Source organism: Pristis pectinata, chromosome 13 (genome assembly GCF_009764475.1).
Source record: "Pristis pectinata isolate sPriPec2 chromosome 13, sPriPec2.1.pri, whole genome shotgun sequence".
NCBI lineage: Eukaryota > Metazoa > Chordata > Chondrichthyes > Rhinopristiformes > Pristidae > Pristis > Pristis pectinata.
The window spans coordinates 24,607,468-24,623,910 of record NC_067417.1 but is presented as its reverse complement, the minus strand read 5'-3'; the positions used below and the strand labels follow the sequence as shown (position 1 = coordinate 24,623,910).

At 41.0% G+C, this 16,443-nt stretch overlaps 1 protein-coding gene across 1 annotated transcript in view; it reads left to right on the top strand.

Annotated features, from left to right (window-relative positions):
- Positions 1-16,443, top strand: part of banp (BTG3 associated nuclear protein) — a 148,544-nt gene that overhangs the window by 129,686 nt on the left and 2,415 nt on the right. The window contains 1 exon segment of the mRNA XM_052028241.1: positions 7,604-7,747. Within this exon segment, the coding sequence (XP_051884201.1) occupies positions 7,604-7,747 (144 nt within the window).

The window sequence follows — 16,443 nt, the reverse complement described above, 5'->3', positions numbered from 1 at the left end:
ATACTGTACCTCTATCAAGTCTCCTCTCATCCTTTGTCGATCCAAAGAGAAAAGCCCTAGCTCGCTCAATCTCTCCTCAAAAGAAATGCTCTCCAACCCAGGTGGCATCCTTGTAAATCTCCTCTGCACCCTCTCCAAAGCTTCCATGTCCTTCCTATAATGTGGTGACCAGAACTGAACACAATATTCCAAGTGTGGTCTAACTGGAGTCTTACAGAGCTGCAACATTACCTCTCGGCTCTTGAACTCAACCCCCAGCTACTGAAGGCTTGCACACCATACACCTTCTTAACCGCCCTAGCCACTTGTTTGGCAACTTTGAGGGATCTATGTACTTGGATCCCAAGATCTATCTGTTCCTCCACACTGCTAAGAATCCTGCCATTAACCATGTACTCTGCCTTCAAGTTCGTCCTTCCAAAGTGTATCACTTCACACTTCTCCGCCCAGCTCTGCATCCTGTCTAGATCCTGTTGGAACCTACGACAACCTTCTTCACTACTACACCACCAACCTTTGTGTCAGCTGCAAACTTACCGACCCATCCTTCCACTTCCTCATCCAAATCAGTTATAAAAATCACAAAGACCAGGGGTCCCAGAACAGAACTCTGTGGAACACCACTAATCACCAACCTCCAGGTTGAATACCCTCCTTCTACAACCACCCTCTGCCTTCTGTGGGCAAGCCAATTTCAAATCCGTGGATCTCATACCTCAGGACTTTCTGAATGAGCCTACCATGGGGAACTTTGTCAAAGGCCTTGCTAAAATCCATATATACCACATCCACTGCACTACCTTCATCATTTTGTCTTGTCACTTCCTCAAAAAACTCGATTAGGCTCATGAAGCATGATCTGCCCTTCACAAAGCCATGTTGACTATCCTTAATAAGGCTATGCTTCTCCAAATGCTCATAAATCCTATCCCTAAGAATCTTCTCCAATAGTTTTCCCACCACTGATGTAAGACTCACTGGTCTATAATTCCTGGGATTATCCCTTTTTACCTTTCTTGAATAATGGAACAATGTTTGCCATTCTCCAATCCTCCTGTACCACTCCTGTGGCCAGGGAGGACTCAAGGATCATCATTAATGCTCCAGCAATCTCTTCCCTCACTTCCTTCCCATAGTAACCTGGGGTATATTCTGTCCGACCCCAAGGACTTAACTAATCTAATGCTTTCTTGTGGCTCCAACACTGCTTCTTTCTTAACCTTGATATGCTCCAACACATTTGCCTAAGTCCCTCTCCCTGGTGAACACTGAAGCAAAATATTCATTTAGGACCTCCCCTATCTCCTTCACCTCCAGGCACATTTTTCCTCCCTTATCCCTGAGCGGTCCTACCCTCACCCTAGCCATCCTCTTGTTCCTCACATAGATGTAGAATGTCTTAGGGTTTTCCTTAACCCTACTTGCCAAGGCATTCTCATGTCCCCTTCTAGCTCTCCTATGTCCCTTTTTAAGCTCCTTCCTGGTTACCTTATAACTCTTAAGAGCCCTATCTGATATTTGCTTCCTAAACCTTAAATACGCTTCCTTCTCCCTCTTGAATAAACCTTCCATCTCTCTTGTTAATCATGGTTCCTTCACCCTACCATCCTTTTCTTGTCTCAGCAGGACAAACCTATCTAGAACCCCATGTAAGTGGTCCCGAAACAGTCTCCACATTTCTGCAGTGAATTTACCAGAGAACATCTGTTCCCAGTTTACACACCCAAGTTCTTGCCTAATACCATCGTAATTTGGCCTCCCCCAGTTCAATGTTTTCCCATAATGTCTGCTCCTATCTTTGTCCATGACTATGCTAAAGGTCAGGGAGTTGTGGTCACTATCCCTGAAAGGATCTCCCACCAAGAAGTCTTTCCCCTGACCAGGTTCATTGCCTAATACCAGATCCAGCACGGCCTCTCCTCTTGTTGGCCTCTCCACATACTGTGTCAGGAATCCTTCCTGGACGCACCTAACAAATTCTGCCCCATCTAAACCTTTTGCACTCAGAAGGTGCCAGTCAATATTAGGGAAGTTGAAGTCTCCCATGACAACAACCCTGTCATTTTTGAACCTTTCCAAAATCTGTCTACTTATCTACTCCTCAGTGTCCCGGTGGCTATTTGGGGGCCTATAGAATAGTCCCAATAGAGTGATTGCTCCCTTCTTGTTTCTGACTTCCACCCACACTGACTCAATAGATAATGTTTCTCTGATCCTCCCTTCCTACAGCTGTGATATTATCCCTGATTAGCAATGCCAACCACCCCCCCACCCTTTCAACCCCCTTCCCTATCCCTTTTGAAACATCCAAACCCCTGAACCTCAAGCAGCCACTCCTGCCCTTGTGACAGCCAAGTCTCTGTAATGGCCACAGCATCTCATGCCATGTACTGATCCATGCTCTAAGTTCATCACCCTCATTCTTAACACTTCTCGCATTAAACATGTTTCAACCCATCTCACTGATTGCACTTATGCCCCGTCCCTCACCTATCCTTCCTCATCTTCTCTGTACACATCACATCTACTTCTCCTCCAACTGATCCATCTTCTAATCTAACACTCTGGTTCCCATTCCCCCTGCCAACCTAGTTGAAATCCTCCCCATCTGCTCTAGCACACCTGCCCGCAAGGACACTGGTCTCTCTTCAGTTCAGGTGTAACCCATCCCTTTTGTACAAGTCATACCTACCCCAGAAGAGATCCCAATGATCCACAAATCTGAACCCCTGCCCCCTGCACCAACTCTTCAGCCATTCATTAGTCTGCTGTATCTTCCTATTCTTTCCCTCCCTGGCACGTGGCACAGGCAGCAATCCAGAAATTACTGCCCTTGAGGTCTTGCTTTTTAGCTTCCTTCCTAACTCCCAATACTTTCTCTTCAGGACCTCATCCCCTACCTTACCTATGTCGTTGGTGCCAATGTGCACCAAGATTTCTGGTTCCTCATCCTCCCCCTTAAGAATGCTGTGCATTCGATCTGAGACGTCCCTGACCCTGGCACCTAGGAGGCAACATACCATCTGGGAATCACGTTCTTGTCCACAGAATCTCCTGTCTGACCCCCTAACCAACAAATCCCCTATGACTATCGCAGTCCCCTTCCCCACCCCCAAACCCCTTCCTCTCAGAGCCACAGAGGCCAGACCCTGGCTGCTGTGGCTCTCCACTGGTGATTCATCCCCCCCCCCCCCCCTCAACAGCATCTAAGCATCCAAAGCAATATACGTGTTATCCAGGGAAACAGTCACCGGGGTATCCTGTACCAACTGCCTATTCCTTTTCCCTCCCCTAACAGTCACCCAACTACCTACATCCTGCACCCTAGACGTAACTGCCTCCTGGTAACTCCTATCTATCATCTCCTCAGCTTCCCAAGCAACCGGAGTTATCCAACTGCAGCTCCAGCTCCCTAATGTGGTCTGTAAGGAGCTGCAGCTGAACACACTTCCTGCAGGTGAAGGTCTCCCTGATTTCCACATCCTACAGGAGGAGCATACTTTTGCCCTGACTGCCATTCCCACTGTTCTATACAAAGAAAATTACAAATAACAGAGAAAGAAGGAGAACCTACCAGAACCCTCCGTTCACCAACTCCGCCTCTTCATGCCGAAGCCTTTCTAGCCAAAGCCTCAGCTCCCCACTCTAACACTGTCCACTCCAACAATGGAGTTAACATTGAACGTTAACACTGAACTTCATAAGTTCAGTGATAATGTGGGCTTTTTGGAACAACTTGGGTACAAGAAGCCACAATGTACAACAACGAGGAAAGGTAACACAATATCACTGTTTATTTCTAGAGGAGCTGAATACACAGTTAAGGAGTTGCACTTCAGATATATTGATCATTGGTAAACCACTCTTTGGGTATTGTATTGACTGTACTGGAGTATTGATCTCCTTATTTAAGGAAGGATGTTGATGTGTTGGAATATGTTCAGAGAAGGTTTACTAGATTAATACTTGGAATGGGCAAGTGTTCTCTTGATGAAAGGTTGGACTGGCAGCACGTATCCGCTTGTGTTTAGAGGAGTGAGAGGTGCCTTGATTGAAATGTATAAAATTCGGATGGATCTTGACAGGGTAGGTATGGAAAAGCTGTTTCTCTTGTGGGAGAATTTAGAACCAGGAGTTACTATTTGAAAATAAAAGGGTGCCCATTTAAGACACGGATGAGGCAACATTTATCTCTGAGGGTTAATGAGTCTTTGGAACTTCTCTTCACCAGGTAGAGGTAGATAGATAATTGATAAGCAAATGAGTAAAGATTGCCATGGGGAGACAGGAACACAGAGTTGAGGTTATAATCAGATCAGCCATGGTTTTATTAAATGGTGCAGCAGGTTTGAAGATGGAGTGACCTACTCCTGCTCCTTGCTTGGATGATTTCTTCTCTCATCATCAGTTCTCAGATAACGCCTTTGCCTGGTTCTTGCACCCAGATTTCCTTCAGTTTCTTTTCAAAATTGGGAATCAGAAGATGTTCCTTACAGAGCAGAAGCCCATCATGAACATCCAGCATGGGCACCTGCTTTCTCACTCCAGATAAGGAACAGCCTTCCAGCGGCCAGGTAGCACACTTAGAGAGAGCACTTTGACAAAGTGGTTGAACCATTAGAAGCCCAAGTGGAAAGCTAGCACAATGAGGTGGCACCAGCATTTATAAATACTGCAGTAATTTTCAACAATGTAAATTGAAAAAAGTTTTCAATTTACATTGCTGTAAATAAAAGGATTTTTATGTTGGAAAAGTACTAGTTCTAAATAATGTTTTATACTGAATGAAACACTTCCCTAACAATCATTGTGAAATGGAAAATTCTGGCAGAACATTAAGTGAAGATACACAAAAGAAATGCAGTAATGCATTATGTGGCTTGGCATTATAACGTAAGCACCGTTTTAAAACTTCGTAACAGAAAGTTGTACTTCAATGAGACAACTCATTGAAGCACAGATGCCAGGTCTCCTATACCATAAGAATGCAGAAGGTTTGGCTCCTTCATAGAAAATGCAAGCTTTTATAAACTGAACCTGATCCTTGACCTTTTAATGGATTGGTCACAAAGGCTTCCATCAGAAATGATCTTTCATAGCTTGAGCAATTATCACTGATTGTATGAATGTCAAAGCCACATTATGCATCATTATATAAGAAGCAAGGGCTGTTTAAAGTTAGAACTTTGCTTATCAGTTTTGTAGAGAAATCTGTGCTGTTGCATTTCATATCCTATTTGCAGAGCTCCTTATAATGATAAAATGTTTACAGACCTGTACAGATATTTTTTAAAAAATCATTAAATTGTAAAAAAATATATTTGATGTAAAACACATTAAAATACTAAAAAATGATTAAGTACATTTAAATGATATAAAATAACCCAAGCACCTTTTTTTTTTACAAGGTTAGCAATCATATTCAAATCATTGTGTCCCATTATAACATGAAGCTGCAAAAGATGAAGCAGAGTAGGACAGGCATTCAGCCTCTTTATCAGGATCTCCAAGGTTCATCTCTCTATGGCCTGGACATAAGTGTGACTTGGGCTCCCATTCACCACCCAGCATTTTCCAAGGTCTTCCATTCATGCAGTATTCAGGTTGTGATTAACCCTCAAGGAGATTCCTTATGGTCAATGCCAAATATCCCAGGAGCTCAAACAATTTCCTCACAGCTGCCTATCAGCTTTCAGGGGCCACAATAATCTCCTTGAAAATGGGGGATTAAGGGCTATTTTCTTAATGGGCATCTCACCCCTGAGTGCTGTTCACTCACCAGAGCTGAACACCACTATAACATGAAGAACTTAGAGGAGACCTCTCTCTAAAGCAGGATTCACACTGCACAACTCCATTTTCATATCACTCTCATGTACTTACTAGTCAGCGAATCACATTTCTTAAAGCAAAAAAACAGCAGAAGCTAGAAAATCTAAAAGAAATCCAGAAAATGCTGAAAGCACTCAAGAGGTCAAATAACATCTGTGGTGGTAGACAGTTAATGTTTCAGGTCAATATTCCTCCATCACAACAGGAAAAAATTAGAAAATGAGTGTGTAGTAAGTTGCAGAGAGGGGGGGGGGGGGTAGGGAGTACAAAGGAAACATCTGTAATAGGCAGAGACAAAGATTATACCAGGTAACATTATTTTCAGTGCTGGTAATTAGAGACATGGATAAAAAGAAACTGTTGTTCAATTTACTGTTACTTTGACAAGTAAACTATGTAGTGATGGGAAATACATGGAGCATTTTTTGATACAAATTTGTTACACTTTATCTGTGTTAACTTTTGAGCAAGTACTGCTTCAAGTGAGCGTTCATCAATTAATTCCAGTTTTTGAATTTTATAAATGGCTCTCAGTACTTCCAAGATCTATCTTCTCCAAACCCAACCAATAATGTGAACTACGATATTATGCAACCAATCAATATCATCGTCTCAAATTATGAGAAGCAATTCTATTTAATTCATTTTCAGGATCTGGCCATCCCTGTTTGCCCTTGCTAAGGTGGCAGTGAGCAGCTTTCTGCATCATTCCATTGAAGGTTCTTGCACACTGCTGTTGGGCAGGAAGTTCCTAGATTTAGACCTAGCAATAAGAAAGAACTGGAGATATCTTTCCTAGTCAGGATGGTGCATGACTTGGAGGGGAACCTGCAGGTGGTGGTGTTCCTCTGCATGGGCTGCCCTTGTCCTTCCTGGTGTCAGGTTGGGACATGATTTTGGAGTAGCCTGTGTGAGTAACTGCATTGCATTTTGTAGATGGCACATACTACAGCCCCTGTGGAGGAAGTGAAAGTTTAGGGTGGTTGATAGGACGTCAGTCGAGCGGGCTGCTATGTCCTAGATGGTGCTGATATTTTCTACTATTGTTGGGGCTACACTCATCCAGCTAAATGGAGAGTGTTCCATCACACTCTTAACTTGTACATTGTAGATGGTGGAAAGGCAGTGGATGTCAGGCAGTGAGTCACTCGCTGTAGGATACCCAGCCTCTGAACTGCTCTTGTAATTGTGGTATTTATGTGGCTGGTCCAACAGAGTTTCTGGTTAATGCTGACTCCTAGGATATTGATTGTGTCAGCTCTGCAATGATAATGCTATTGAATGATGAGGACAGATGGTTATATTCTCTTTTGTTGGGGATGGCCAGCATTTGGTTCTTTTGTGGCATGCTGTCTAGGCATTGTTGCATGTGGGCACTGACAGTTTCACTTGCTGAGGAGTTGTGAATAGAATTGAACATTGCATTTTCAGTGTATGTCCCCTATTTTGGCTTTATAATGGAAGGAAGATCATTGATGAAACAGCAGAGGTTGGATGGCCCTAGCGCATTGCACTGAGGAAATCTTGCAAAGATGTTCTGGGGCTGGAATGATTGAACTCCAGCAATCAAACCATCTTCATGTAGTGTGTTTTCCATTTGGTGAACATTGACTTAAGGCACTTTCGTTTGTAACATTCAAATTCTCTTTTTCTTTCATTGTACTGATCTACTACTTCAACAAGAGTCATTAGATGAAGACTAGCCTGAAATTATATTAAGTTAAATATGTTAATGTAATCTGTTAATAAGTAATATATTTGTATTTTGTAGGTGTTGCAAGGTGCACAGTTAATTGCAGTAGCTTCTGCTGAACACCCAACCAGTGGAGTAGATGGATCACCACTCCAGGGAAGTGACATCCAGGTACAATATGTACAGCTTGCACCAGTAACAGATCATACCACAGCAGCTCAAGTGAGTAAGAATACAGATGAAGTCAGTTTATTACTTTTCCATTCTTTGTTATTTGCCTTAATGAAAAAGCATTGGCTCCAGTGATTTAACTTTAGTTTCAAGTATACAGATTTGAATTACATGATGAAAGGGTGATTATTAGAACTGATTTGTAGGTAAAGAAACATTCTTTTTAATCTTCTGGGAAGAATCCTGGAAATTATTGTTTTAAACAAAGTAGCAGAAAAAGAGGAAGCAGAGTGAAGGGAGTTGGCCTACTGCTTTCTAGACAGAGACCTCACTATCCTGGAGGAGATCCATAACAAGAGGGAGGTCCTTTTTGCTAGCGGAGCCAGGAAACAGTCAACAGCAACAACTATACATACCTAGAAGGAGGTGATGACAGAAATTAGCTCCAAGAAGAAGTCCTGCTATAAAATGAAGCAAAGTAGGAAGAGATCTTATAACCTGAAAATAAATTGTGAAAAGGAGAGCTCTACAATCTTCACTTGCTGTACTGCCTTTAGCTGCAATACTATGACCAATCAGTACAAGGTTTCTATTCCCACCACCCACACCCCATTTCCCCTCACCATTACCAACACCATCTTCAAAGACAGGCAGGCAGACTTGTCCCTTCCCCTCACAGTCAGAACCAGGGAGAAGTCCCTTTTCTCCTCCCCAGCACTTACAGAGAGACATGTCCTTCCCCATCCTTCCACATAGACGAGTGGATAGATCCCCATCTCTTCCTCCCACACATGTTCAGAGAGACACATTCAAGTAAGACAACTATGGTTTATAAATATATCTCTAACTTAGAGTCTCAATTGGCAAAGAAATCAGCATTCATCACTCCAGACAGAATGGGGAGCTTCCTTGGGGAATGCAGAGGACATTGGCAAAATGGATTTAGGAATGTATTTTAAAAGGCTGGTTAACTAAAATGAGGTTTGTGGAATTTGAGGCTTTGTGTCAGCTGAGATGTTTGGAATCTTTGCACATCCTCTGTTTTGCAAAATATCCAGTTTTCAGAATGATCACCCCACACTTTGATTTTTTGGCCTCATTGACATTTATGTTTTTTAAATGATTCTCAGTCTTTGAGATGGAGCCAGGTCAACAAATTGTTCCTTGGTCAATTATGGATGCATTAGGTCACATCAGATTTAAAAGTCTTTCCTCCATTTCAAACCAGTCATCCACAGCACCATCAGGAATAGGTAAATGGCTCTTCCTCCTACTTTGTTTATGAATCACTTCATGTAAAATGCATAGGATATATGCATATTTTTGCCGCTCATGCATTGTAGTTAGAAATATCAACATATTAAGAAGGTAGCAAATTGAATTAGAAAATCCAGAATATTGTTTTCCACCTATTCCTCGGGTAATTGAACTAATTCACTCTGTGAACCGTTTTAATATCTCTAAGGATTAGGAAAAAAACTTCATGTACAAGGTGTGGGCATCCATGGTAAGGCTAGAATTTATTGCCCACCTCATATCAGCCTGAGAATGTTATGGCGAGTCATCTTGATTCCAGTCAATTTGCCGGTGGTACACCCACATTGTTATTGGGTAGTGAGTTCCATGACTTGGACACACTGACAATGGAAGAACAGCTATATATTTCCAAGTCAGGACTTTGTAGATCTTGAGAGGGGTCTTAAGAGTTGCTCGCATTCTCATGCACCTGCTGCCACGTTGGTAGTAGAGGTCATGTGTTTAGGAGACAGTGGCTAATTTTTAAGCACAGCTTTACCTCTTTGATCACTTTTATCTTCCTCTTCCTATCTTCCTAACCTAATCCAATTATTTGCCTCAATTTTCCCTCTAGTCACCCTGTGATTTTCTCCCCAACTTCATCTCTTCATGATAATTCACTCTCTGCAGTTGGGTGCAGTTGCAGAGGGAGGAGATCTTGATCCACGTGCACAATGGTATGGTGGAACCTTAATTTCTCTTCAATGGGCCATGCCAGGAGTTGCCTTGGGTCATAGGGTGACAGCTTGAGCATCCCTTGTGTGGAGAAAAAGAAAAACATTTCGAGCGCCTTAAGGGTTGATAATCAGAAGATCTGTATTAAAGGTGACTAAACTGATGAATCTGAGGTGACAAAAGCAAATGCACTCATTGATAGGGTGATGGATACAGACTCAATAATAGGTGCAAACAAGGAATTGGATAAATACTTAATGAAACATTGCTAAAATATGGGGAAAAATGTAGGGAAGTTGAAGGGCAGAGGGATTGACTAGATTGTTCTTTGAAAGAACCAGTGCAGATCTGATGCACTGAATACCCTTCATCTTTACTGCACCATTCTATGATGTGATATTTGCTATCAAAGGAAAATTATAGCAATGTATGTAAAGGAAAATCTGAAAATTGGATGACCTTATGGACTTTAGCAGCATTGACAGGTTCTATGAATAAACAAGCTCTGGGCCTAGGATAGAAATTTAAAGGTGGTTTACTTTCATAAAAATATAATTTACCTCTATAGTTAGTACATGTTTTTAGATGTATTTTATTTAACTTATTTTAAAGATGTACTGTATATTGGAAGTAATGTTCATTGAATGAGTAACAGTTGTGGTTTCTAGTAAATACATAGTTGTGGCCTTTTTTTACAACTAGCTTAGTACATTTCAAAAACTGGGTTTTTTTTAGGCTACTGCTTTTGACATGATTTTATCAATAAAGAACAGAAGGTACAGATTACTGGCAGATGTAGCAGACTTGCAGTGTTCCAATGTCTGCAGAGATGATTGTAAGCCCTTGCCAAAATGCTGAGCCAATTGGAATTGAGCTGGTTTGATTGCACTTGTGCAGAGTCAACTTTGCTTGGTGTGAGTTTGGATTATTTTTCAAGAAGATGAATTCGATCTTTTCTGCCAAGAATCTTATTTTTTTACTGTTGTTACCTTTAAGGAAAAGCAACATGAATATACTAATCTGATAGTGTCTTTTATGTATATTACAAATTTTCTTCCTGGAGTTTAAAGATGAGGGAATAAGACCAACATAACTCAAAAAAAATTCCTTATAAAAATTTTGATAAGGATTAATTTATGTACTGTGTGAGGAATTTAATACACATTCAAAAACAATGCTCACTCATGAAATGCTTTAAGCACACAAAAGTCTAAAATTACTCCCAAAGTGGAAGAGATCATGCAGCAAGTCTTTGTGAGAGGCATTAAAAAAAAACAATGGTTTGTTGAAATAGTTTTGATGATTTTAAAACTTTGGAGAGGTAGCAGGATTTAGAGACGCTACCAGAGACTGAAGGCAGGATGGTGGCCCTCATATTGGCTCTTACTGCAGTGTCCTTCTGAAGACCCAGTTTCCATGGCTGGTGGTGGCTGCTCCTGTATTGCACTCTTTGTAGAGTACAACATGGAAGCTGATTATTTGCAAGCTATTAAACTGTCAGACAGGGAGGCCTGCTACTGAGTCTGCACCAGGATAAACCTGTGTAAGGACAGTAGTCCCCATTCAATGGGAAAAAATCAGATGTTGGAAACAAGGTAGTTTATTTATTTGTTAATTGAATATGAGTGTGCAAATGTGTTTTTAATGTTTAAAATTTTCAGACATTTGTATTCAATAAGAAAATTCCAACGGTTGAACATATGGCTCACCAGGTGATGTTTCCTGTGTTCCTTTTCCACTCACTGTGGCCACGTTTCCTGCACTCCTTCCCTATCATCAGGGCCGCAGTTTCCCCTGCTCCTTTCCCCTTCACTGGGCCTCTGTTCCTGCACTCCCTTCACTCATTGGAGCCCCAGGTTCTGAATTCCAGAGCCCTGGTTCCTGCACTCCTTTGATCCAGAGATGAGGGATATTTTCTACAAGGTTAGGTTGGAAAAGCTGGACTGTTTTCCTTCAAATGAAGGAAGTTAAAAGCAGCTATAAGAGAGGTGTATAAAATTATAACAGGTTTGGATAAGAACAGCTGTCCCCAGTAGCTGTTTCTACAATGACTGGGGACACAGATTTAAGCTTTTAGACAAGAGGTAATGGAGAGAAGTGAGGAAGAGCTTCTTTAAACCGTCAGTGGTGATGTTGTTGAACTTACTACCTACAAGGCTGGTAGAAGTGGAGATGATTGTAAAAGGAAACGAGATGTGCACTTGAGGTAAATATACTTGCAAGGCTATGAGGATAAAGGGGGACAATGGAACCAAGTGGCATGAGAGGATGGTAGCATTTATAATTATAAAAAGATGGGCAGAGCGGACAGAAGCAGACTGCTTCATATAGTTAAGAAATTTAGAATGGTGGGGGCATTGCATTAAATGTAGGAAAAATACACTCAAAGCAAGAGAAAACATCTTTACAGAGAGAATTGTGAGTTGTGAAGCTTTATACTCCATTTCTAAGGTTAGTGATTGAAGCAGAAGCTACATTAAAACTCATATTGATTGAATAGTCAAATGAAGGGAAAAGAATGAATGGATGTAGGAACATAATACAAATGACACTGCAGTACTGGGAGGGGTGGGGGGGCAGGGTTACACTTATAGAAAATGGCCCGTATTGCGATTTTGCACGTCATCTGTACATTCATCAAGAAATGTGAGTTGGAAGGAATACTTTTTGTTGAATTATTTACTTTCTTTTCCACATGAATTCTATGAGAGCAAATTTTATATGAACATCAAATACTTAGTGGTGACTTGTGAATTCTGTAAGGGCTGTAACGTGAGGGTTGCCTTGTTGGTAAATATTGGGAACATTTATTCAAGCACAAGGAAAACGTTGACCTCGTTTTTTTGAGCTGAATGGCCTGCCGCTTTGTTGTGTTGCTTGTAACTACCTTCAACAATAATAATAGATTAGGCACAGAGAATCTGTATTAACTGACAAATACCTTTACTGGTTCCATTAACAATAAACATGCAAGTCATACAAAACTAAATATCTGTATGCACACCCACTCGGTTTTCTCTGACCCTCCCTGAACAGTCAAAGAATAGAACAAGTAATACCTGGGAATAGGAGTTCACGTTGCCAGGTGTTCCTCTTGATCCCGATATAATCTCCAAGTTTCTGACGTGGGGTCGTCCATTCCGTGATAGTTGGTCTCCCAGAGTTTTCACTGCTTCCGCACCCAAAATCCTCTATTCTTATCCTTTTTCTTATCAGATTGAAATGTTGTGTTTGATTTTGTTGGCTCAGGCTCATTGATTCTCGTTGGATCTGGCCAAAGGCTACAAGCAGCATTTCCATATTGCTCTTCTACCAGACTTGTGTTTCATGTAACTTCCTTTGTTCTCTCTGAATCAGATCAGTTCAAACCACTTTAGCCAGGTCAGCCAAACACCAGGCTCAGGCTGCAACAGGGTCACAGGCTGTTCTTTCTACAAGCCTGCCATTTCTACCTATCCAGATAAACAGCTTCTTATTTGGAAATGATCTCAAGTTTAGCAGATCATTAGCAGGAACCTCACTGTGTCCTCTTTCAATTGTTCTGATCAAGCTATCCCAGAGTAAGAACCAGTTCACAAAATGGTGACCACAAGAACAGTCTCACAAAATGGCAGCCTCCATTCCTTTGACCACATGGCAAGAACAAAAACATTTGGTTTGTCTGCTTCCATTGTCTTTGGCTCATTCTACTTAACTGATTTCAAGATTTTACTTCCTTCTGGCCAACAGTTGCAAGCTCATATATTTCCATGTATGGAGTAAAATTATTCTTATCTTTTGTTGTTATTGTGATTATAATTCTTGCATATAAAACATCCTCTAAAATGAAATGTAAGGTAAGGCTCAGTAACTTTTAATTCCTCAATCTTAAAAAATTGAACCGTAAATGAACCAGCAAAATAATACTTTGATATGGTTGTTTGGTGATCTACTTCAGAAATTTAGGTGAAGAAATCCTTTTGGTACACTTTGAAATTTGAAGATTTCAAATAGGAAAAGTAATTCTGGATCTTTGTCTTTAATGATCAGCCAACTGACTGGTGGCAATGGTAGCTTATAGATCTTTAAAGCACAGAAGGATCATGTCTGAAAGCTGGTACACAATCTACTTTCTAATCCTATTCCACCAGAGTAGGAGTCTGTTTTATTGTATGGAGGTAATATGCTTCTGAACTAGGGTAGAAAGTTTTAGAGGTTTCAATAGAGCTGCAATGCATTCCATTCATGTCTACAATGAATGGAACCACAATTCATGCCTTCTTTTCATTCCTGCAAAGGAAAACTATGCATTCCAGAGTCAGAACTGTTAGATGCTATTATTCTCAAAGATTGATGTTATTGTTAGTATGTTGGTATAATATTCTTCAGGTATTTTTACTACAATCAAGCATCCAAAAAGCCTTTGGCATTTTTGTGTGTCCTTCACTGGAAGTTAGAACATACTTACCCTGTCCCTGCCATTCTTATGTTCTGAGGCATCTAGTGCAGCATGTTCGCTCACAGCATCTAGTATTGTATGAACTTATTCATGGAAGTGATGCAGTGTAATAAAAGGGACTGAGGAGATTATGGCACAGGAACAGCAAATAGGTTTTTGATCCAAGGATTTTTATTCAGCCCATACTCAGCATCCTTTTCCTTCATCTCTCCAGCACCACCAATGGTATCGTGCTTCCCTTGATTATTATTGTCAGCTTCCAGATTGGAGCCATAAATAAATTCTACCATTAGTGGCACTCTACTGGAATCGTGCAGCTTTAATCTATTCTCTATTTAAAAAAATAGATTTTTATGTTACAAAAAAACTGAAGAGGCTGGAAGTTTGAAAAATCAACAGAAAATGGTGTAAATGCTCAGCAGGTCGGGTAGCAATTTTGGGGAGAAAAACAAGACTGATCTGTTAAGTCAATGAATTTTTAGATGAAAAGTCAACAAACAAAAATTTGGGCACATCTTCCACGTATGCTAGCATCTCTACCAGAAGCATCCACATTCATTCATGGAAGCCCCATATCCAGTTTTGCCATGGGCTTAAACAAGAATCACCATTTCCTACTGTGCATGCATGTTGCTAGCTGCACTTCTGCTACACTGACAGACTTCTTATGAAACCCAATGGGGAGCACAAATTTCTGCAGACTTCCAAGTTTTCAGGCTGATAATTTGGCTCACAGAGCCCATGCCACCTTTAACCTGGTTCAAGCATAATGAAATGAAATAGAAATATAACCAAAACATTCCTTCTTCACTCTGCTTCCCTTCATAGTCTGATTATGGCTTTCTTTCTCATGTTTCAAGTCCTTTTATTTGGAGCAATCTGATGGTTAATACTGTGGGCTGTTTACTGCATTTTTCAAGAATGCCTTTCAGAACTGAGTTTGTTTTCCATTCAGGGTAGGTTATTATTAGGAGGGAGCTAATGTTGACTACAAATCTAGAGTATGGGCTTATTTCAAAGGAGCTATGGCAGAAACATTAAAACCAATGACAAGTGCCCTTTCTGCCCCTATGTTTAAGAAGCATTGGTTCCTTCCTCCACACAAGAAAACAGACTCCTACTCTGGTGACAATAGGATTAGAGAGTAGATTATGAATAAACCTTCAGACCCAGAGGCCAAGATGTATGTCGTTTTCTTCCTGTGCTTTTGAGACTTGCAAGCTGCCATAATACCAGCTGGGTGTTAATAAGTGGAGGCAAGTATCCAGAATTTAATGGCGACATGTAAGAGTTAATTGCACATTAGGCACAGTTTTCCAGCACTTGTCAGCCACCTGGCCTTTTTCTCGGAGTGCCAGATAGGTGGTATAAATGTGATGATAAAATTGTTGTCAAAGGTTGTCACTGAAATGTAATTTGTCAAGCAGTGAAATTGCAGTGAGGCATGGCCAAAGCCATTCTATGTGTGTTGTTGGGTGCACTGAGAGGGACATTTGCTAGACCATGCCAGAATGTTAGGAGCCAATCCCCCAAGTGGAAAATTACACCCAGGACCCCGCATTTGAAGCAGCAGCACTATCCAAGGACAGGCAACTGGTGGTCTCAGGCAGCAGAAAACTTTACCCAGTAATTGAGTGGGAGGGCGGAAGCACGCTGGGTCCATGACCCAAAAGTTAAATTATCTGCCCCAGTCAGTTTGGTTTCTCTGCCCATTGATGCCCATTTATTTAGATCATTTCCTAATTTAATTTTACACTTACATTTTCTCAACTAAACAAGCAATCCAACTAGGAAGGCAAATTTTATGCTGAGAGCCAGCACACTAGAGTAGAACCTTGCAATCAGAGAAAGGTTAATTATGGCACTTAATTAACCCAAAAATGTTCAAGTCATTTCAAGTTCAAGTATGGCATAGCATGGCCGTGTTTGAATAATTTTTAATTTTGAACAACTAAAACAAAATAAGAGTCAATGTCTTGGCTTTCCAGAACTTTTTTTCATTAGTGTATAAGGATGGCTGAAGAGAATTTGCAGAACTGGCAGCAGACAAGCTCTGTGCTGTATATTCATACTTCTTCCGGCTCAGTGATATTATATACTGTTTTATGTTGAAGGCCGATGCGCCAAGGCAAATGATATGCACTGACCTCCAGATGAGTACAAGTGCACTCCACTGACGATTTCGTAAGTTTCTTTGGACTATATCAATGTTAGCCTGAGTTTGAAAGGTACCAAAGGAGGGTCATATCCTTTTCCTGTAAGGGAATATGCCTCTGCTCTTCCCTTGGCTGTCAGGCAGTAATTTACAGCACAGTGAAGGAAGTCTGGTTCCTAAGAT